We start from the raw sequence: 24,742 nt of genomic DNA on the forward strand, positions 1-24,742 counted from the left end.
TGAGGGCCAGGGATTTCCTGGAGTCAGTAGGTGACTGACTTTTCACAGAGGCTTTGTACAGATCCTTGAATTTATCTTTTGTCTGCTGGTAATCTCCATGTGACAGAACGTGTCCTGGAAATGTTTTATGGGAATACCCAAGTTGTTTGTGGCCCAACATTTTTTTTAAAGTTTGTGTCATCAAAGATAAGAAACCTGATCTTAAAGAAAAGCTTTCCTCTACCTGCTGAAAACAAGAAGTGTACCAGATCTGTGAAAAGACTGTGAAGCTGAATCTGAATGAAGCTGATGAAATAAAAATGATCCAAACAGAACAATCTTCAAAAATACAGACAGTCCAATGCCTCTGGAAAACAAAAATTGTGTTTGGGGCACTTAGTAGTGAGCCATGTGGTGCTTTCCAAAATATGTGAAAATTGATCCACACTTATAACCATATAACCATATAACAATCACAGCACGGAAACAGGCCATTCCGGCCCTCCTAGTCCGTGCCGAACTCTTAATCTCACCTAGTCCCACCTACCCACACTCAGCCCATAACCCTCCACTCCTTTCCTGTCCATATACCTATCCAATTTTACCTTAAATGACACAACTGAACTGGCCTCTACTACTTCTACAGGAAGCTCATTCCACACAGCTATCACTCTCTGAGTAAAGAAATACCCCCTCGTGTTTCCCTTAAACTTTTGCCCCCTAACTCTCAATTCATGTCCTCTCGTTTGAATCTCCCCTACTCTCAATGGAAACAGCCTATTCACGTCAACTCTATCTATCCCTCTCAACATTTTAAATACCTCGATCAAATCCCCCCTCAACCTTCTACGATCCAATGAATAGAGACCTAACTTGTTCAACCTTTCTCTGTAACTTAAGTGCTGAAACCCAGGTAACATCCCAGTAAATCGTCTCTGCACTCTCTCTAATTTATTGATATCTTTCCTATAATTCGGTGACCAGAACTGTACACAATATTCCAAATTTGGCCTTACCAATGCCTTGTACAATTTTAATATTACATCCCAACTTCTGTACTCAATGCTCTGATTTATAAAGGCCAGCGTTCCAAAAGCCTTCTTCACCACCCTATCTACATGAGACTCCACCTTCAGGGAACTATGCACTGTTATTCCTAGATCTCTCTGTTCCACTGCATTCCTCAATGCCCTACCATTTACCCTGTATGTTCTATTTGGATTATTCCTGCCAAAATGTAGAACCTCACACTTCTCAGCATTAAACTCCATCTGCCAACGTTCAGCCCATTCTTCTAACCGGCATAAATCTCCCTGCAAGCTTTGAAAACCCACCTCATTATCCACAACACCTCCTACCTTAGTATCATCAGCATACTTACTAATCCAATTTACCACCCCATCATCCAGATCATTTATGTATATTACAAACAACATTGGGCCCAAAACAGATCCCTGAGGCACCCCGCTAGTCACCGGCCTCCATCCCGATAAACAATTATCCACCACTACTCTCTGGCATCTCCCATCTAGCCACTGTTGAATCCATTTTATTACTCCAGCATTAATACCTAACAACTGAACCTTCTTAACTAACCTTCCATGTGGAACTTTGTCAAAGGCCTTGCTGAAGTCCATATAGACTACATCCACTGCCTTACCCTCGTCAACATTCCTCGTAACTACTTCAAAAAATTCAATAAGGTTTGTCAAACATGACCTTCCACGCACAAATCCATGCTGGCTACTCCTAATCAGATCCTGTCTATCCAGATAATTATAAATACTATCTCTAAGAATACTTTCCATTAATTTACCCACCACTGATGTCAAACTGACAGGTCTATAATTGCCAGGCTTACTTCTAGAACCCTTTTTAAACAATGGAACCACATGAGCAATACGCCAATCCTCCGGCACAATCCCCGTTTCTAATGACATCTGAAAGATCTCCGTCAGAGATCTCTACACAAACTTCCCTCAAGGTCCTGGGGAATATCCGGTCAGGACCCGGAGATTTATCCACTTTTAAATTTCTTAAAAGCGCCAGTACTTCCACCTCTTTAATTGTCATAGGTTCCGTAACTTCCTTACTTGTTTCCCACACCTTACACCATTCAATATCCTTCTCCTTAGTGAATACCGAAGAGAAGAAATCGTTCAAAATCTCTCCCATCTCCCTCGGCTCCACACATAGCTGACCACCCTGATTCTCTAAGGGACCAATTTTATCCCTCACTATCCTCTTGCTTTTAATATAACTGTAGAAGCCTTTCGGATTTACTTCCACCTTATTTGCCAAACCAAACTCGTAACTTCTTTTAGCTTTTCTAATCTCTTTCTTAAGTTTCCTTTTACATTCTTTATATTCCTCGAGCAATTCCTTTACTCCATGCTGCCTATATCTATTGTAGACATCCCTCTTTTTTCGAACCAAGTTTCTAATATCCCTTGAAAACCATGGCGCTTTCAAACCTTTAACCTTACCTTTCAACCGAACAGGAACATAAAGATTCTGTACCCTCATAATTTCACCCTTAAATGACCTCCATTTCTCTATTACATCCTTCCCATAAAACAATTTGACCCAATCCACTCTCTCTAAATCCCTGCGCATCTCCTCAAAGTTAGCCTTTCTCCAATCAAAAATCTCAACTCTAGGTCCAGTCCTGTCCTTCTCCATAATTATATTGAAGCTAATGCTATTGTGATCACTGGACCCGAAGTGCTCCCCAACACATACATCTGTCAGCTGACCTATCGCATTCCCTAACAGGAGATCCAACACTGCCCCATCTCTAGTCGGTACTTCTATGTATTGTTGCAAAAAGCTATCCTGCACACATTTCACAAACTTGGACAAAGTTAGCCCTGGTGTCGCAGAGGTTCAAAGCCACAAACCCTGAACTGTGGAGAAAAGCAGCTAGCCCAGCTGTCTTCTGTATTTTAAAAATGTAAACATACATTTAGCCAGGATATGAACAGAATTTTGCTTAGAGTGAAACTGGCTGCTAACACAATCTTTGTATGCTCAGGTGCAAGCATAATGAACTGGCGAAGGCACTGAGGGATTATAAAACCGTAAGATACAGGAGCAAAAATTAGGCCATTTGGTCCATCGAGTCTGCCCCGCCATTTCATCATGGCTGATCCATTTCCCTCTCAGCTCCAATTTCCTATCTTCTCTTCATTTTTCTTCATGCCGTGACTAATCAAGAATCTATCAACCTCTGCCTTAAATATACCCAACAACTTGGCCTCCACAGGCACTTGTGGCAAGGAATTCCGCAGATTCAGCACTCTTCCTCATCGCCATTCTAACTGGACATCCCTCTGTTTTGAGGCTGTGTCCTATGGTCTTAGACCTCCCCACCATGGGAAACATCCTCTACAAATCTACTCTATTAAGGCCTTACAGCATTGGATAGATTTCAAAGAGATCGCCTCCCCCCCCCCCCATTCTTCTGAATTATGACATGTTTGGCCTTCAATTTGAACAAGGAGAAATAACCTTTGACTGGGGTTTGCCATGTTGGCACAGTTATATTGGTGAGGGAAACCATGATATCTCCCCACCCCTCCTTTCTTGCTCAAAGCAAGAAATGTAAAACTCAGCTTTATAAGGCAGTTTTCAAAAATGTCAAGCTCCTGAAACTAGGTGAAGTTAGTGGATCAAAGGTGATCCAAACAGGGCAATCTTCAAAAATATAGGCTGCCTCTTTTGAGTCAAAGCTCTTCAGCAATTGGTTGGATCATGCTTAATATTCAAAGGATTGTATTTAAGTAGCACCGATCACATTCCCATCTGAAAGTCCCAAATAGTTTTGTGTTGTACCGTCTCACTTCTAATGTTCAGCTAATTTATGTGTGGCAAACTCTCACCAGCTGCAGCATGGTAGTATCCATATTTTAGTGGTATTAACTGAGTGATATGAAATGGCCAGGTTATGAGGTATCCATTGCTTGCTTTTTATTGAAAGAGTGCTCTGGGCTTTTGTCCCCACCTTAGAGGACAGATGACACTTTGGATTCTGCCTTCATCCGAATGACAGAAGCTCTGATGATCTTTGTTCATCAACCAAGATTTCTCGAGTCCCCACATTCTCATCGACTACATCGTACCAGGGCAATTTTCCATCAGCCAAAGCCAATTAACTTGCTAACCTGTAAGTCTTTGCAATGTGGAAGGAAGCTGGATCATCCAGAGGAGACTTATGGTCATAGGGAGAATGTGGAAGCTCCACACAGTCAGCGTTTGAGGTCGGGATTGAACACTTTTCAGGTTCTTTGAGGTTGCACCAGTGTACCACCAGGGCTCAGCACCTTGAACCACCTGCCTCACAAACCAGACTGCAACCAGCTAACCACTACCCAGTTCTCTTCTGCTAACAGTATTTATCAACTGCAATCTCTTTTTTTTTATTTTGGCAGCATGAATGGAAATATTTCAATTCATCATCTGACAAACACGTCTCACGCACTGACTTCATGTCTGTGCTCAGCAACATTGAATACCTCCTGGTTAAAGCTTCCTACGGCAATGGACTCCAGCAAAGCAGGTGAGCAGTGGAGCCAGAGTCGATTATAAGTGTGGAAATTTTATGGTTCTTGCCAAGATGATTATTGTTCTTAGAAAAGTAGAAGCATCACTTGCCTTTATACAAAAGGTGACTCGCTACATCACCTGGAATTCTTTTCTTCCCTCTGTGTCACCAAGGGGGAAAAAAATCAATTAAACATTAATTTGTCATTCCAACAGCTGGATCAAAAGTCACAGAGAAAGGATTTGAAATTGGAGTTGCATGACAGCGATTACCACTGCTTGCAGATCACAGTGTTGGACTTGTTGTAAAATAGTAACAGTGTTCACTGATTCTACCATTTTGGCCAGGACACCAATGGCCAGTTCGAAACCTTGGGTGGTGTTGAGATTTCATAACAAATGCATACATCAAACGAGAGCTTATCAAAGTGGCAGGTGCCGTTCTGAGAGCAAGGAAAGACCCGCTGTTCGGCCATTTTAAGTGCCAGGCCTGATTGAAAAGGTCAGGGTGCCAGGGCCAGAGGAGATGTTCAGCTCATTGCTCCATGAGGTTTACATATCTCTGCTGTACTGAAGCCGTGGCCTGCAATGGATGGACCTCTGAACCGGCTGTGACTGGCTTCGTGGCTGTGCAGTCACTCCTGTGAACTTCATGACTGAATGTTATTTGCTTACTTTTATTGTTTACATGATTTTTTTCCTGCACATTGGATGTATGACAGCCTTCTATTTTTAATGGATTTTATTGGGTTTCTTTGTTTTGTGACTGCCTGTAAGGAGCCGAATCTCAAGGTTGCATATGGTATACATACTCTGATAACAAGTGTACTTTGAAACCCTACCAATATTCAGGGTGCAGTGAACTACCAGAGTGAAACCAATCACAAGATGTCTATTGATTGCAGTGAGGGTGACCTTCAGGTAGGTTGATCAGCAGTTGAACCAGTCAGGCTTGTTCAAGCTGACAGGAAGGTGACAGTAATTCAAGTAATCAAGCATTACAACAGTGGTGTGCAGAAGAGCAGCTCTGAATTCATTACACATCAAACCTTGAAGGGGGTTGTATACAACAGCAGAAGACTATGAAGGAACACTTAGTGTGCATCCTGCTATGTCCTTCAGTAGGCATGAAACAGCACATCCTGATGACTTCCCCGTCATTTTAGGGGATTTTAACCAGGCCAGCTTGATAAAGTCACTAAACAATTATTATCAATGAATCACCTGTAGTGCTGGAGGAAATAACACACTGGACCACTGTAACACTAAGTTCAAGAGTGCCTACCGTGTGCTGTTACACGCCCACCCTGGCTGTACTTCTACTTCCTGAGTATAAGAGGAGACTGAAGACTGCAGCACCAGCTGTGAGGACCAAGAAGATATGGATCAGGGAGGCACAGGAGCATTTGCAGGACTGCTTTGAATCGATGGACTGGACTGTGTTCAGGGAGTCATCTGCAAGCCTGAACGAGTATGCCACACTTGTCACGAACTTTACTAGATCCTGTGGGGATGACATACTGTACATTCCCAAATCAAAAGCTGTGGATATACCAGGGGGCTCATTGTCTGCTGAGGGTTAGGTCTGAGGCATTTAAGTCTGGTGATCCAGGTCTGTATAGGAAAACCAGGTATGACAAGTGAAGGGCTATTTCAAGACCCAAGAAACAATTCTAGGAGAGGTTGGATGTCAATTCTGGCAGGGTTTGCAAGACATTACTTCCTACAAATCAAAACCCAATATCATGAATGGCAGTGATACTTCACTACCAGATGAGCTCAACGACTTTTATGCTCTCTTTCAAAGAGAGAATAAAACCAGAGCCATGAGGATCCCTGCAACATCCAATAAGCCTGTGGTCTCCATCTTGGAGGCTGACATCAGACTGTCTTTCAGGAGGGTGAATCCTCACAGGGTATCAGGGCCCAATGGGGTACCTGGTAAGGCTCTGAAAATGTGCCAACCAAGTGGCGGGAGTATTCAAAGACATTTTCAACTTCTCACTGCTACAACCGAAAGTTTCCATGTTCTTCAAAAGGGTAGTAATTTTACCAGTGCCCTAGAAGAGTTGTATGAGCTGCCTTAATGACTAACGTCCAGTAGCACTCACATATACGGTGCTGAAATGCTTTGAGAGGTTGGTCATGTCTAGAGTCAGTACGTCTCAGGAAGGATCTGCACCCACTGCAATTTGCCTCTCCCCACAGCAGGTCTACAGCAGACATGATCTGCTTGGATCAGCTGCACAATGCAGATACCTATGTCAGAAGGCTGTTTGTTGATTATAACTCAGCATTTAACATCATCATTCCTACAATCCCCGTCGAAAAGCTCCAGAACCTAGGCCTCTTTACCTCTCCCTGCAACTGGATCTTTGACTTTCTAACCAGAAGACCACAATCTGTGCGGATTGGAAATGACGTTTCCACCTCACCGACAACTAACACCAGTGCTCCATATGGATGTATGCTTAGCACGCTGCTCTACTCTCTCCACACCGATGACCGTGTGGCTGGGCATAGCTCAAACAACATATAAATTTGCTGATGATATAACCATTGTTGGCAGAACCTCAGATGGAGACGAGAGGGCATACAGGTGTGAGATAGACCGTAGTTGGGTAGTGTCGCTGCAGCAATCTTGCAGTCAATGTCGATAAGGCCAAAGAGCTGGTAGTGGACTTCAGGAAAGATAAGACAAGGAAACAAACCCATCCTCGTAGAGGGATCGGAAACGTCTGTCATTAAGGATCCCCACCATCAGGGCATGCCCTCTTCAGACTGTACTGTCGGGAAGGAGATACAGCAGCCTCAATGATTCGGGGACAGATTCTTCCCCTCTGCCATCCAACTTCTAAATGGACATTGAACAGTACCTCACCACTGTTTATGTCTGTTATTTTGCACTACTTTTAACTTAACTGTCGTATATATTAGTGGTCCCCAACCTCCGGGCCGCGAAGCATACAGGGCTGCAGCAGTAGTCGGAACGCACCCAGCACATCTTTAAGAAAAAAGCCGAAATAAACAAGCTAATTAATTAGGTGCCTCCTGGCTCCTAAATGTCGGCCCAGATCGGAGGTGATTGCCGATTTCACTTGCTCTACGCAGATGGCAATCGCCTCTGATCCGGGCTGACATTTACGTGCCGGGCAGCACCTAATTAATTAGCTTGTTTATTTCGGCTTTTTTTCTTAAAGATGTGCTGGGTGCGTTCCGGCTACCGCTGCAGCCCTGCATGCTTGCGGCCCGGAGGCTGGGGACCACTGGTATATGTAACTCAATTTTTGTCTCAGTATTTCTTTATCATGTATTTCATTGTACTGCTGCTGTAAAGGTAACAAGTTTCACGACATACACCAGTGATATTAAATCTGATTCTCATTCTGGTAAAAATATGTCAAAAATGTGACATGCTCAGGTGAGTAATTAAGAAAAGCAAATTTCATGGATGCTTATTGTAAACGAAGAGATTTCAGCTTCAAAATAATGTTTGCAGTCGTGGGAATGCAAGACAGTTGATTTTCTACTTGTTGTCTATGTCTTTCCTGCTGCAATGGTAAGCAGATTGCCCAACTTCCTCATCTCTATCAATGAGAAGTGTATATATTGATCAGCTGGTCATTCAGTGGTCTGGAGACCCTCCTGGCAATATTGGCAGGTGAGCTGTTTGTTATCAAGCACGTAGCTTGGTACAGATAACTGGGGCAACCATCAGGCCAACAAGGTAAGTTCACCAGGATATGGGGCGGCACATTTATGGGTCCAACAGATAGGAAGGTCTCAAGGCTGCAGCAGTTACTGTTATTGTTTGATCAACAACAGCCAAATCAATTCCATTGTGCTTAATACTTATTATCAATTACCTGGAGAAACGGGCTTCATAATTGTGTATTTATATGCAGAATTGGTTTATTATTGGTTTATTCATTTATTATTGTTCACTTATATCAAGGTATGATGAAAAACCTGCCTTGCACGCCATCCACACAGATTATTTTGTTACAACAGTGCATTGAGGTAGTACAAGGTAAAACAATAACAAAATGTAGAATAAAGTGTTACAGTTACAAAGAAAATGCAGTGCAGGTAGACCAGAAAGCTCAAGGCTGTAAAAATGTAGATTATCATATAGTTATTGAAAATAATGATGTGACATGACGGAAGTTCAGGAATTAGAAACCCTTGCAGAATACACACTTTTTTGTAGTTCTTATGTCTTGTCCATCTTGTAGATATATCTTACCTGTATCTCCACTATAATATATACCGGCTGGGTAGCCTCCAACCTGATAGCATGAACTTTGACTTCTCTAACGTCCTTAAATGCCCCTCCTCTCTTTCTTACCCCATCCTTTACATATTTAGCTGTTTGGTTTTTTTTCTCGCTCTGCCCATCACTCTGCCTGTTATCCATCTCCCTCTGGTGCTTCCCCCCCCCTTTCTATCTCCCGAGGCCTCCCGTCCCATGATCCTTTCCCTTCTCCAGCTCTGTATCACTTTCGCCAATCACCTTTCCAGCTCTTAGCTTCATCCCACCCCCTCCGGCCTTCTCCTATCATTTTGCATTTCCCCCTCCCCCCACTACTTTCAACTCTCTTAGTATCTTTCCTTTCGGTTAGTCCTGACGAAAGGTCTCGGCCCGAAACGTCGACAGTGCTTCTCCCTATAGATGCTGCCTGGCCTGCTGTGTTCCACCAGCATTTTGTGTGTGTTGTTCTCCACTATAATGTTCACTCAAAATCATTTGAAGAATTTGATATCTTTATTTAATAAAGCAATGAGCATTACCTTGTAATATCATAGGAGTGGAAGTAAACGAAGTTAAATTTTTTTTTCATTTTCCCAGAATTTCAAATATCTCAATGGACATTGCAATGGAGAAAGATGAAACTTTTGCTGTGAGGGAAAATGCAAGTCAGATTGAGATCTGTGACTGTCCTTCAGGATACGCAGGTCTCTCATGCCAGGTATGGATCACTCTGCACTTTATATATGAATATAAGAATTAGAAGTAGAAATAAGCCATTTGGCCCAGCTGATATTCGATTAGACCAATGACACTTTCCATTTCTCAAAAGTATAAGCTCAGTCTGCTTAATCTCTGCTGAGTGGACAATCAGCTCTATCCCACAAATCACTCTGATGAACCTCCATGCTTCTTCTATTGTGAGCATGTCTTTCCTTGGGTTGAGAGACAAGACCAGTACACTCTTTCCAGGTGCTTTCTCACCAGAGCAGATATAATGACAGCTAGCCATCTTTTCTCTTGTGCCCAAATCTTCGTGCAGTAAAAGACTGACATCCCATTTGCCTTCATGATGCTTTCTGTATGTGTATGTTAATTTTCAGTCATCAGTATAGGAGGCTATCCACCTCCCTCTGAACATTTAATGTCTTTCAATCTCCTGCTATTTAGAAAATGCTCTGCTTTTCTATCTTTATTGTTGAAGTGGATGACTTCATAGTTTTCTACATTAAATTCCATCTGCCTATTCACTTGTCCTGTCTCCACCTACCTGAACTCCCTTTGCATCCTCTTCTCAGCCCATGTTGCTTTGTTTCACCAGCAAAGTAAGACACATTATGCTTGTTTCCCCACCCCCGCCATCATGATAATGGAATAGGAACAGATGTATACACGATAGTCACAGCCTCCTGGACCAAAAGTAAATGCATATTCCTTAATTTACATTCAGTCTATTAATCAACCCTCAATCCATACCAGTCTGTTACCCCACAATCCTATGTGCTCTGATTTTGTTTAATATCCTCTTCTGTGCCACTTTATTGAAAGCAAAAGGTAAGCTACATCACATCCATGGTTCATCCTAATCTACTCTTTCATCTGGTAATGGATTTGCAAGGCATCTGACTACAGATGCCCTCAGATTGCAACAGATTTTGCCCTCAGCAATGTCACGGACCTCTCCCATCCAACCCACAATCTCTTTGGGCTCCTACCGTCAGGCAGAAGGTGCCTCAGTATAACAACGAGGTCTGTTAGGCTGTGAGACATTTGAACACACTGCTGCCACCCAGTGCACATTATTTACGACAGCACTGGAAGTGTTAAACTGCTGTATGTTCAACTGTGCTGTATGTGCGCTTTACATCAGCTTGTACATCTACAGAGTACCTTTTTATCTGTTAATATTATTGTGTTAATATTATTTTATGTTCTGCATGTGATGAATGTGCTGTTGTTTTGCACCTTGGCCCCTAAGGAACATTGTTTTGTTCAGCTGTATGCATGAGTATGGTTGAATGACAATAATCTTGAACTTGATTTAACCTAAGAAAAAGAAATCTGTCAAACATAGCCTCTCTTTCACAATTCCACATTGCCTCTGCCCAACGCTGTCTTTATTATCCAAATGTCCTGTTGCCACCTCCTTAATAATAGATTCTATTTTTATCCCCAGCAACTGCAATGAGTGCAATTCTGGGTGCCACAATACAGGAAAGACGTGATTAACTCAGAAAGGATGCTGAAAAGATTCAGAAGAATGTTCTCTGGCCTGGAGGGACTGTTTTCCTGGAATGAAGTGGGGTGATGGTGTGACCTTCTTGAGCAGGGGCTCCCAACCTGAGGTCCACAGACTCCTTGCCTAGTGGTATTGATCCATGGCATAAAAAAAGTTGTGAACCACTGTTCTTGAGGCTAATAAAATTATGATTGGCGTGGACAGGCTATATAGTCATTTTCCCCATGGGCAGTGAAAGTTTAAAAATAGCAGGCATAGATCTATGGCGTGAAAGGAAGGTTTAAAGGAGATGGAAGGAACAAGTGTTTTACATGGAGAGTATTGGGTATATGGAATGGGATACCAGAGGAGGTGGAAGAGACATGTACAAGTACAATCTTCAAAAAACATTTGGACAGGTATGTGAACAGGAGAAGTTGAGGGATCAAATGCAGGCAAATGGAATTAGCATGGACTGGCATGTTGGTCGGCATGGATGACTTAAGCTGAAGAGTCTGTTTCTGTGCTCTGTATAACTGGCAGTATAATTTAGTTCCTCCAGCAAGGATGTAGGTAGTGGACAGGAAGTGAATGGAACTCTGCTCGCAAACCTTCAATCTCTTTACAAAGAAATGGGTGTCAGCTCTTCATTGCCATTAGAAAGCTGAAGTGTTAACTTTATGCCATTAAAATGATAGTGCTTTATTTATCATAATTGTGATGGCACTGCAGCCAGAGTGGTGGTGAGCCACCTTTTTGGAGTTATGAACAATTAAAAGAAACAGCTCATTATTTTCTAATTTTCTGCAACTTTGGTAATTGTGACCTAAAATTTCTACTGAGGCAGAGTATTTACAGCATTCTCAGTGTTTTGCCTTTGTGATGCACTTACGCAACCCTCTCGCGAAGTCAGTGTAAAGCAAACAGTCCAGCTCCTCAGTTTTCCCAGCGAGATAGAATGAGTTTAAATCACATCCTGTCACTCATTAGTAAATCTGTATATAATAGTTTCACTTTTTTTTCTCTCGAAGGAATGTGCTCCAGGATTTTACAGACAGAAGTTGACAAATGGCCCTCGCCCTCCTCCGTGTGTCCCATGCCAGTGCCACAAGCACAGTTCCATTTGTGACCTTGATACAGGCAAATGTCAAGTAGGTGGCTTTTAGTGATGCATGCATTCATTGTGATGAGTGTGAAAAGTTAGCCCTAAAGCAAATTAGATTTTGATAATCCCTTCTGGTTTGTTAATAAACTGTTTGTTTAACCCTCGTCACTGAGGAAAGGCAGTATTTACTTAATTCTCAAATTTCGGCATTTTGAGTATTTATTCGGGATACATTATTTTTTAACAGGAAGTAGAGCTGATGCTCAATGGTTATGCAAGCGACCTCCCCTCTTGATATTTCTTTCCTGTTCCCTGTTTCTTAGACTATTGGTGATTATATCTACCAAAGTGTATTGATGCTGATCAGAGCTGGCGTGCTCTGTGCTTCTATCCCAGGGTAGTTACTTGCTATTACAAGTCAAATAGCAAAAAAGTAACTGCTGTGGGTTACGGGACTACTTCCCTTTATCTTCCTCCCCGGAAGATGTGGGAGCCATTTGAAAAGAAATGTCTCGCTGGGAGTGAGTTTTATTTAAGCCAATAAATAGGAGATAAGTGTGAGTGGAGTACACGTTGTTGGAGTGGGCAAATGTTAGAGTGGGAGGCTTTGGCATGACAAGATTAGGCAAGTACAGGCAAAATTTCCAGGTAAGTTTCTAGTAAGTTTTTTGTTTATTTATTTTTCTTTCTTTGTCAACCTCTAAAATTTTTTGAGGACATGACTAAACTCATTGATGAAGGTAGAGCAGTAGATGAAATGTATATAGATTTCAGCAAGGCATTTGATAAAGTACCCCATGCAAGGCTTATTGAGAAAGTAAGGAGGCATGGGATCCAAGGGGACATTGCTTTGTGGATCCAGAACTGGCTTGCCCACAGAAAGCAAAGAGTGGTTGTAGACGGGTCATATTCTGCATGGAGGTCAGTCACCAGTGGTGTGCCTCTGGCATCTGTTATGGGTCCCTTACGCATTGTGATTTTTACAAATGACCTACATTTACAAATGGGTTAGTAAGTTTGCTGATGACACAAAGGTTGGAGGTGTTGTGGATAATGTGGAGGCCTGTATTGTGCTGTAGGTTTTCTATGTCTAAGTATTTTTTTAACTACATAGCTAGTGCATTGAGAATGGGTCCAAAGTTAGTGGTAGGTTTTTTGTATGAGATGTAGGAACTCTGGGACACCTCCAATCACCCTGATAAGTACAACTGAACAAAGTGCATTAAGCTGTAGCTGTAGTAATTTCTCAGGGGAATGGGTATACCGCTTTGGATACTGCGGGGGGGTGGGGGGTGCGATGGGGTAGCAACCTACCAGGGAGAAACCACAGTGAGCAGGTTTCTGGCATTGAGTCTGGCTCTGTGGCTCAGAAGGGAAGGAGTGCGAAGAGCATTATAGTACTGATAGGGGATTCCATCTTGAGAGGAGATTTTGTGGATATGAAGAAGGAACCCGGATGGTATGTTGCCTCCCAGGTGCCAGGGTCAGGGATCTCTCAGATCAGGTCCACAGCATTTTAAAGCGAGAGGGTGAGCAGCCAAAAGTTGTGGTACATATTAGTACCAACTACACAAGTAGGAATTGGGAGGAGGTCCTGAATAGAGAATATAGTGAGTTAGGCAGAAAGCTGAAAAGCAGGACCTCCAAGGTAGTAATCTCTGAATCGCTGCCTGTGTGACATGCCAGTGAGGGTAATAACAGAATGATTTGGCAAGTGAATGGATGGCTGAGGAATTGGTGCAGTGGGCAGTGGTTCAGATTTCTGGATCATTGGAATCTCTTCTGGGCGAGTTATGAACTATACAAAAAGGATGGGTTACACCTGAACCTGAAGGGAATCAATAACCTTGTGGGCAGGTTTGCTAGAGCAGTTTAAACCAGATTAGCAGGGGGATAGGAACTGAAGTAATAGGACTGAGGATGGGGCAGTTGGTAAACAAGTAGGTGCAGTGTGTAGTGAAACCGTGATGAAGGCCTGACTAAAAATTGCCGTCAGTGTGATGAGTTGGAAGTGCAACATGTGAGCAGAATCACAAAGCGTGATGAATTCAAGACTGAAGGTGATATATTTGAATGGCCATAGTATACAAGATAAGGTAGGTGATGATATAGCGCAGTTACAGATTAGAAGGTACATTGTTGTGGGCATCAGTAAATCATGGATGAAAGAAGATCATAGTTGGGATTATAACGTCCAAGGATACACATTATATTGAAAGGTAGGCGGAGGAAGTGGGGTAGCTCTGTTGGTAAAAAATGAAATCAAATCCTTAGAAAGAGATGACATAGATTCAGAAGACATAGAATCCTTGTAGCTAAAGTTAAGAAATTGCAAGGGTAAAAAGACCCTGATGGGAGTTATTTATATACAGACTTTCAAATAGTAGGAAGGCTTTGGGATACTGATTACAATGGAAGATAGAAAAGGTATGTGAAAAGGGCAATTTACAATAGTGATGGGGGATTTCAATATGCTGGTAGATTGGGAAAATCAGGTTGGTGCTGGATTCCAAAAGAGGGAGATGACTTTTTAGAGTAGCTTGTGGTTGAGCCTACTTGAGGAAAGACAACTCTGGATTGGCTGTTGTGTGATGAACCAGATTTAATTAGGGAGCTTAAGGTAAAGGAACCTGTAGGAGGTAGTGATCATAATGTGAAAGATTTCACCCTACAGTTTAAGAGTGAGAAGCTAAAGTCAGGTGTATCAATATTACAGTAGAGCAAAAAGGAATTACAGAGGCATGTGAGAAGAGCTGGCCAAAGTTGATTGGAAGGAAACACTAGCAGGAATGACAGGTGAACAACAATGGCTGGAGTTTCTGGGGACAATTCAGAAAGTACAGGATAAATTACATCCCAGAGATGAAGTATTCTAAAGGGAGGATGAGGCAACTGTAGCTGACAAGGGAAGGCAAAGATGAGGAGATAACAGGATTTACGTTGGCCAGAGGGTAGCGAATCTAGAATTCTTTGCCACATGTGGCTGTGGAGGCCAGGTCACTGGTTATATTTAAGGCAGCAGTTGATAGGTTTTTGATTAGTCAGGGTGTGAAAAGTTACAGAGTGACACAGGGGAATGAGGTTGAGAGGGAAAATGGATCAGCCTTGATGAAATGGCAGAGCAGGCTCAATGGGCCAAATGGCCTAATTTTATGGTCTATGGTCTTATTGTCAAAGACAGCATAAAGCAAAAAAAAGAGGGCACACAATGTAGTCAAAACTAGTGGGAAGTTAGAGGATTGGGAAACTTACAGAAGGCAATTTTAAGTGCCATAAGGAGAGAAAAAAGTAAATATGATAATAATAGGAAAGAGAATGTTAGGGTTTTTCCCCCCAAATATATTAAGAGTAAATGAGAGGTGAGAGTGGCTATCAGGCCACTCGAAAATTACACTGGAGAGATGATGGGTAATAAGAAATGGTGGACAAACTTGATAAGTCTTTTGCATTAGTCTTCACTATGAAAGACACTAGCAGTGTGCAAGAAATTCGAATGTCAAGGGGGTAGAAATGAGTGGAGTGGCTATTACTAAGGAGAAGGTGCTTGAGAATCTAAAGTCTGAAGGTAGTTAGGTCACCTGGACCAGATGGACTACACCCAAGGTTCTGAAAGAGATAGCTGAAGAGATTATGAATGCATTAGTAATAATCTTTGAAGAATCAATATATTCTGGAATGGTTCCAGAGAACTGGAAAATTACAAATGTCACTCCACTCCTTAGGAAGGGAGCAAGGCAGAAGAAAGAAAATTATGGTTTGTTAGCCTGAAATCAGTGATTGGGAAGATGTTGGAGTCCATTATTAAAGATGAGGTTTTGCTGTACTTAGAAGCACATGAGGAAATGGGCCAAAGTCAGCATGGTTTCTTTAAAGGAAAATCTTGCCTGACAAATCTGTTGGAATTCTATAGGGAAATAACAGGCAGGATAGATACTACTTAGATTTAGATTTTTAGAAGACAAGGTGCCACACATGAGGCTGTTTAACAAGATAAGAGGCCATGGTATTTACAGGAAAGAAACTAGCATGGATAGAAGTTTGGCTGACTGGCAGGAAGCAAAGAGTGGGAATAAAGAGGGCTTTTTCTGGTTAGTTGCCAGTGACTATTGGTGTTCTGCAGGGGTCAGTGTTGGGGCCCTTTTTACGTTATATGTCAGTGATTTGAATGATGGAATTGATGGCTTTGTAGGAGAGTTTGCAGATGATATGACAATAGGTGGAGGGGCAGGTAGTGATGAGGAAGTAGAGTCTGAAGAAGCACTTGGACGGTTTGGGGGAATGGGCAAAACAGTGCTAGGTGGTCTATGGTGTCGGGGAGTGTGTGGTCCTGTGCTTTGGTAGATGGAATAAAGGCACAGACTGTTTTCTAAATGGGGAGAAAATTCAAAACTCAGAGGTGCAAAGCAACTTCAGAGTCCTTGTGTACGATTCCTTGAATGTTCATTTGCAGGTTGAGTCGGTGGTAAGGAAGGCAAATCCTTACCACCTTAGATGAGAAGGAATTTTTTTAACCAGAGGATGGTGTTTGCATACATTTTAAGAGGACTAGAGTATAAGACAAATGATGTAAAGCTGAGGCTCTATAAGGCATTGGTCAGACTGCACTTGGAGTATTGTGAGCAGTGTTGGTCCCCGAATCTCAGAAAAGATATGCTGGCCTTGGAGAGGGTCCAGAGGATGTTTCCGAGAATGAAAGGGTTAACATATGAGAAGTGTTTGATGGTTTTGGGCTTGTACTCGCTGGAGTTCAGAAGAATGAAAAGGAATCTCATTGAAACCTATTAATTATTGAAGAGCCTGGATAAAGTGGATGTATGGAGAATGTTTCCCTTCACAGGAGAGTCTAGGGCCACGAGGCACAGCCTCAGGATAGAACAACATCCATTTAGAACATAGAGAGGATGGTGAATTAGTGGAATCTATATGCCATAGATAGCTGTGGAAGTGAAGTCATTGGGTATATTCGAAGTGGAGATTGATGGTTCTTCATTAGTTAAAGCATCAAAGGTTATGGGGAAAAGGCAAGAGAATGGGATTGAGAAGGGTAATAAATTAGCCAAGATGGAATGGAGGGGCAGATTCGATGGGCTTAATTCTGCTCCTATGTTTCATCCCACCCCCTTTGGTATTATTTATACCCTTTTAAAAGAAGGGAGTATGCAAAGTTCTTAATTTGCCAACCCGCCGAGTGTAAGTTGTGCACTCGACTAACTAAAAATGTTTTTTTTTTTCAGTTAATACAAAATGAGATCTAAAGGACATGATCGTCCTTTAGTCATTTTATGGCAACCTGACCTTTTTGGACAGCTAGTTGATTTTAAGTATCAATTTTAGCTAGATTAATTTTAATATTATTTACAATAAATACCATTTGTTAATTTTGTACTGATTGCTGTGAAACCTACACAATAATCTCCGGTGAAGCCCTGGTTTAAAATGTCTCCTATTTATGAATGGAACATAGCTCAAAGCATAACAATTAAATTTATCTCCAAAAAATTTCATGTCTGCAGTTATGCTGAGATATTTTGGATTGGAAAATAATACTTTAGTTAGATATACAATCTCTATCAGAGCCTGGTCTTGAATTAAGTTACAAGTATTAAACATTCTTGGCCACAGTTAATGTTCCAAAGTGTGACCATTTGCCACATATTGACAACAGCATCGCCACCCTCACTAAAAGGGACTGAAGTACTTAGGATGGTGTTCACTACTTGCTTCTCAAGTCCATTTAGATTTGATAATAAATGGAGTCGTAGCCAGTGACACCCATATTCTGCGAAAGAATAAAGGATAACCTTAGGGGTTCAGAGGTCCGATTGGCTACCTCCAATGGTTTAATATATAACAAATCAACAAAGTCAACTTTTGTGCTTTACGAGGCAGTAAAGAAACACGACTTCAGTTCAATGTCGCAAAGAAAACCCTCAGTGCTGTGAAAAAATAAGCATTTTATTTCTGCTTAGAGATCGTTCTTCAGAGCCTAAATGCTTTAGAGTTATCTTGTCAATCCCAGTTGGACAATTTTTTGTTTCGGTTACACCAACGTACACAGATTATTCCCGCCACCACTGGGCGTAGCGGTTAGCAAAACGCTTTACTGTACAGGTCACTCGGCTTCAATTCCCGCTGTTGCATGTAAGGAGTTTGTACGTTCTCCCCGTGACCACGTGGGTTTCCTCTGGATGCCCCAGTTTCCTCCCACAGTCCAAAGATGTACCAGTAGGGAGGTTAATTGGTCATTGTAAATTGTCCCGTAATTAGGCTAGGATTAAATCAGGGAATTGCTGGGCAGCATGGCTCAAAGTGCCAGAAGGGCCTGATCCACGCTCTATCTCAATCAGTAAATAAACCCTGCTGAGTGACAACACTCTATTTGTGATTCTCTATTTCTGTAAACCAGGGATGTAAAGACAACACAGCAGGAGATCACTGTGAAGTGTGTGCTTCAGGATATTATGGCAGAGTAAACGGATCTGTCAACGACTGCTCACTCTGTGCCTGTCCCAGGGCCCACTTTGGCAGGTAAAGTATGATTACAGGCAACTGCAAGTTGCAGAGGTTGACTTCCTTTCTTGAGCAAAAGGGAAGTATTTCCATGGTGTTTCTCCCACAGCACTGTGATACCCACGCAAAATGCTGGAGGAACTCAGCAAGTCAGGCAGCATCAATGGTGGTGAATAAACAATCCGTGTTTAGGGCCGATACCCCTCTTTAGGACTGGAAAGGAAGGGGGCAGATGAAAGGTGGGGAAGAGGAAGGAATGCAAGCTGGCTGGTGATTGGTGATGGGGAAGGTGGGTGTGAGGGAGGCTCATGAAGTAAGAAACTGGGGCGGGATTGGTGGAATAGGCAGACTGCTGAAGAATAACGAATCTGACAGGAGAGGACTGTAGACTGAGGGGAACTAGAGGGAGGCAGTAGAGGAGACCATGGGCAGACATGTCAGAATGGAAATGGGTGGCCACCAGAAAATCTTGCCATTTGTGGCAGTCCAAGCACAGGTGCTTGACAGAGTGACCCCAATCTGTGCTGGGTCTCACCAATGTCACCTCACCACCTCACCCATTTCAATTCTACTTCTCTTTATTTCTTTAGCTCTTGCACCTACCCCCTCCCAGCTTCCTACTTCATTGCTCCTCCCACCCATCACCCTTTCCCCTCTCCTATTCTCACTTATCACCTGCTTGCTTGTACTCCTTCCCCTCCCTCCACTTTCCTATTCTGGCTTCTGCTCCCCTTCCTTTCCAGTCCTGATGAATGGTATCAGCCATTCCCCTCCAAAGGTACTGCCTCCAGCATTTTGTGTGTGTTGCTCAAGATTTCCAGCATCTGCAGAATCTGTTGTGTTTTCAACACTGTGATAACTGGGTGTGACGGGGAAATAGAAAGGAAGGGCAGGGAGACAGCTGAGGCATTAAGTTTGGAGCTGACTGAACCAGCAGCAGAATCAGTCAGGGTGCAGATCCGGCCTGCTATCTGCAATCCTTTCTAATGATACACAAGCACCTTTGTGCTGAATTTAACAGGTAAAGTTGTCAAAAGCAAGACATTATTTCAAATAAATTGAAACAGGCAGCACAACAACACAGCTACATTGTTCTGACCTGTGAGGCGTTTGCATGTTCTCCCTGTGACTTTGTGGGCTTCCTCCTGGTGCTCTGGTTTCCTCTCATATACCAACGACATGTGGGTCGATAAGTTGATCAGCCAAAGTAAAGTGCACCCTCTTTGCGTGAGTGGAAGAATCTACAGGGGGTTGATGGAATAGAAAGTAGGATTGGGGTAGATGGGCGCTTGCTGGTAGTGTAAACTCAGAAGGCTGAAGGGCCTGTTTCTCTGATGCATGACTTTCAGAGGTTTTAAATGTTTTACTGAGATCCACATCCACCTGTGGTGCTTTTTGGAAAGAAGTAAGCTCAAATCGGTTGAGTTTTCACTGCACACTTTTTAATCCTGTTGAGTTTTTGCACTGAATTCCCTTGATTAAGTTACTTCAGTTTATCAGTATCAGAATCAAACACTCAAGTCAGCTAGACTGTCTGTTTAATTTGGTTAATCAAAGGGATTTCAATTTTAAATTCTCTTAATTGTAAATTTAGTGTGTTTATTTTACATGTGGTAATAATGTAAAACATATTGACAGGTGGTGTCAGCTTTGAACTGGACACTCAGCATTCCAGCTGAGTAACTTCACTGTAATGATTTTGTCTTGGGCTGCTGAAACTGTGCTACCCATTACTATCCCATCATATAATTTAACCTTCCCCCCCCAGTAGTTTTTTGGTCCCAGTACAGAGATAATTATTATGAACAATAGAATTCCATGCATCCCAAATCCATTTCCAACCAAGATACTTTCCTTTCAGTTTGCATTGGAGTTGTTGATCAAGGGACTTCAATTCTCATGAACACGTGGATCTGTTTGGCCTCAAAGTAATTTTCCTCTATCCCATTTCTCTCCAGCTTTAGCCCCACGTGCGTGTTAGAAGGTGTGAGTGATTTCCGCTGTAATGCCTGCCTGCCTGGCTATGAGGGACAGTACTGTGAAAGGTTGGTTTTATTGTCACTGTGCAGCTTGGAGCCTGTTTAGTTGTGGGGTGACAGGTTTATCAAGAGTATAAATCAACTGTACAATTTTAAGATGAAAATGGCTTGTATTAATCAGTGTGCAGCAATGAGCAGTATTATTTAATGAGAAAATCTGAACCTAGTCAGCACATTTGGTTTTATGGTGTTCATGCAAAATGTAAATTTATGTGGAATTACGTTCAACTAAAGAACTAAGTCTTGGTCACATCAATCCACTCATTTTAATATGTGACCATTCTGCTACCAAGTTCTATAAACTCTGAAAAATACTTTGGAAATCAGAAAAGTGATATTAAATACCAGGTTTTTCCTCAATAATTATTTATCCCTCCATGTCTCCAGATGTGCTCCTGGTTACTATGGTAACCCACGTGCTTCAGATGGGAACTGTCATAAATGTGAATGTAATCCAAGTGGTTCCATCCACAATAACTGTGATTCTCTCCTGGGCCATTGCATTTGCAAATTGGGTGTTACGGGTCGTCTCTGTGATCAGTGTGAACGTAAGCATGTGCTGGTGGAAACTGAATGCATATGTAAGTATCTCTTCTTAAACTGCTTGCTTTCTCTTCAACTTTGCTTTACAGAATTTTAACGGCAAACATTTTATTGACCACCTGAATGATGATTCAGCCCAGAACATTTTTAAGAGTGGATTTAATCACAGGCCTTTCCAAATTAAAACTAAAATTACCTGCTTTGCATTTGAACCAATCAGATGAATGAGGTTCTTTGTGCTCTCATACTTAATCTCAGCCATGGAAGCAATTGCTTCAATGTCTGTGATAGAGGAAGAGGTCAGTGTTCTTGCTCCTTACTCCTACTGAATGGTTGTGCATGTGTCGCAAGCATGAAGGAGGTTTACAGCAGTGCAGATCCGTGGAACCCCTGAGTTAGTGGTTTATCTGAGCACGCACTTGGTGCTCACAGCTATCAGTATTTTCATGGCTGTGTGCAAGGGACAGTGACGAGAAACAAGGCACTAGGATATTGATCTGCCATGACCTGCAACCACATTTTGCCACAGTGTTCATACTGTGGCTCTATTCATTTGTATGGCATCAAACACACAGTTGCTGCCAGGCAGTGATGCCTGTTTTGTGGAACTACTTAGCTCCAGTTCAAGCTGAGAAGTGTCAATTAACGATAGTTTGTCTCTATGTGTCCATGGCAGGACATGGAAATCACTCCAGGATGCAGCGGTTCTATTAGCTCTGCCATCTTGGCTTCTTTGAAGAGATGGCGCAACTAACAGAACTGCCGCCTCACAGCTTCGTAGCTGGGTTCAGAGCTGACCTCCGGTGCTGTCTGTGACGATGTCGCACTGTCTTCTTGTGGGTTTTCCCTGGGTGTTCCTGAGTCCTCCCACATCCCAAAGATGTTTAATTGGCCACTGTAAATTTCCTCTAGTGTCGAGGTGAGTGGTAGAATCTGGCAAAAATGTGGGGAGAATAAAAACTGGAATGGGTGTAAAAGGAGTCCTTGATGGTTAGTGCAGATTTGCTGGACAACCTGATGGGAGAAGACCTCTTTCTTATGGAGACAGATAGCACATAATTAAGTGGAGGAGGCCACTTCTTTTGGGGAAAAAAAAGAAATCATGAGACACGTGCAGTGGTTAGCTAATCATGTGGTGCATTTTATATTAACACCCAGAGTCGTAAGTAACCTCAAGTTTGATTATAGTGTGAATCTTTCCCTGAGACTAGCACATTGAACTATAAAGCCTGAAAGAGAAGTCGGTCTACTTTCAAAGAAACTTTTCAATGCTTTGCATGGGAGCATTTTGAAAGAAATCCACCATTCCATGTTATTTAAGTGGGTGTAGCAATTGGGGCCATTAGCTCAGAGTTAACTTGCCTAGTGCGAATGAGTCAGTTTTGAAACTTGCATGTTTTATTTACTTCCAATCCTGCTCAGCCCGGAAGTTAATGAAGAGCACAGGGAGCCGCCCATCCCAAACTTTGCATATTCAAATAAAGCATGTTTGGATAAATTAGGGCTTTTAAGTCTGAAAATGGAAACATCAAATAACAGTAATTTACATAAGATAGCTTTGTGTTCAGCTTACAACCATTTCACATTTTCCTTTAGAGGAGCAAGTTGCAGATCTATTACTTATTTGTTTGCAGTAGGTGGGGGAGGCAGAAGAGTAGGATCTAAACATTAACATAAGGACTATTTGTTCCTTCTTTTAAATACATAAAGCAAAATTCAGCTGGAAATCAAGACAAGTGAAGATACTTAGAAAGGAAGTGGGGCTCACCAGTGAAAATCATCTAAAATATCGACAGAAAGGCACAGAACAGGGATGTTGATTAAAATACAAGTGCTGAAAGGGCAGAAAAAGATTGTTGATGCAAGCTCCTGGTTCTTGATGAAATTATGATGATTAATAATGAGCAATGCTTCCAGAATATCATGGATTGTTCAGTCATTCTACAGGTATCTGAATGCTGGGATTACAAAGGTTGGGGGGTGGGTCCAGTAGAATATACAGGTGCAGTTTTACAAATAGAAGTTAAAAGATTCTTCTTAAACATTTTTATTGAAAAAGCAACAAAATCATTGCAATAGTGTTTTCCGTTTCTTGAATTAATAACACTGTTTCTCACATTTCACATCCTTCAATCCTCAGCTTGTGACGATGAATGTACAGGGCTTCTGCTGTTCGACCTTGACAACCTGGAAGCCAGTTTGATGGCAATTAATTTCACAGGGTTTGACCTAGCTCCTTATAATCTCATCTCTACCATTGAAAACATCACTGAGAAATACAAGGTGAGATATTTAAAAATGACTTCCATGTGGCTTGACCGAGAGCTGCTTGCCGCACAGTAACATGGAGGTCAGAGTGCAGTCATAAAAAAATTAAAAGTCGGGGTGGGAGGCCAATTAATCCTTTCAACATTCAATATAGTCAAAACTGATCATCCAGTTTTGCTGCCTGCTGCACTTGCAGACTTTTTATCGATGCCTAACAAAATCCAGATCTAGTGGAACCTTTTTCTTAATCTGTTGCTATTCAAATAATAATCTATCTTCCTATTATTTGGTCCACTGGATAACATCACATTTATCCACGTTGTATCACAACTGCCGTGCTTTTGAACCCTCACTTAACTTCTCCAGGTCATCCTGAATTCCCTTTCTTCCACCTCACAGCTATGTGCTGTTCGCAAACTTGGAGATATTCTTTAATTCTCTCGGGTAAATTACTACAGTGCTGTGGTCAATCAGCTAAGGTCTTCCTGATGCAGGGCCTCAACCCAAAATGTTGTCAGTTCCTTTCCCCCACAGATTCTGCTCAACCTACTGAGAGTTCCTTCGGCCACACACCCAAAATGCTGGAGGACCTCAGCAGGCTGGGCAGCAGCTGTAGATAAAAAGAACAGTTGACATTTGGGGCCGAGGCCCTTCGGCAAGACTGGAGGAAATAAAAAGATTTAAAAGTGGGGGAGGGGGAGAGAAACACAAGGTGATAGGTGAAACCAGGAGGGGGAGAAGGAGGTAAGTAGCTGGGAAGTTGTTTTTCCAGACTTGCTCTGTCACTCAGTATCGTTGTGGCTAATCTGCCCCAAATCTCTTCGGTGCTAGTTCCCCATAGCCCATAATTCCCAAACTTTTAAAAATACGTCACATGCTGCAGGTGTTGGAGATGCTATCACGTGCATGGGCTGACCACCATGTAAAATTTTGTTCCACAAATCTTTGTGTGCTTTTGCAATGCAAGTGCCACATTTTTCGGGTCAAATTGTGCCGCTCTGAAAATGTGATTGTCCTTTTCTAAATGAGGTGTACGTAGGGCGTAGCCATTTGACATAGAATCCTTAGCAGAATGAACAACGAACAGTACAGAGTAGGAACAGGCCCTTCAGCGCACCATGATGTCAAACGTGAAAACCGCATCTGCCCTTACCCCCGTTCCCTCTTCAGTGCTGTGGAGTAGGTTGTCCTTGGTTGTGCTTGTCAGTCTTCTCAGGACAGCCCTGTTGTAGAAGCCTGAACAGGGGTCATCTGCGTATGTGTGTATCTTCACTCATTGGAACGAGGAG

The 24,742-nt window shown here is 42.3% G+C and overlaps 1 protein-coding gene across 1 annotated transcript in view; it reads left to right on the top strand.

Annotated features, from left to right (window-relative positions):
• lama1 (laminin, alpha 1) overlaps positions 1-24,742 on the top strand; it is a 346,216-nt gene that overhangs the window by 201,414 nt on the left and 120,060 nt on the right. Inside the window, exons 27-33 of the mRNA XM_073047634.1 lie at positions 4,410-4,537; positions 9,371-9,491; positions 12,020-12,139; positions 18,500-18,621; positions 20,562-20,648; positions 21,030-21,223; positions 23,326-23,468. Of these exons, the coding sequence (XP_072903735.1) occupies positions 4,410-4,537; positions 9,371-9,491; positions 12,020-12,139; positions 18,500-18,621; positions 20,562-20,648; positions 21,030-21,223; positions 23,326-23,468 (915 nt within the window). The remainder of the gene's footprint in view (positions 1-4,409; positions 4,538-9,370; positions 9,492-12,019; positions 12,140-18,499; positions 18,622-20,561; positions 20,649-21,029; positions 21,224-23,325; positions 23,469-24,742) is intronic.

This window comes from Hemitrygon akajei, chromosome 1 (assembly GCF_048418815.1).
Source record: "Hemitrygon akajei chromosome 1, sHemAka1.3, whole genome shotgun sequence".
Taxonomy (NCBI): Eukaryota; Metazoa; Chordata; class Chondrichthyes; order Myliobatiformes; family Dasyatidae; genus Hemitrygon; species Hemitrygon akajei.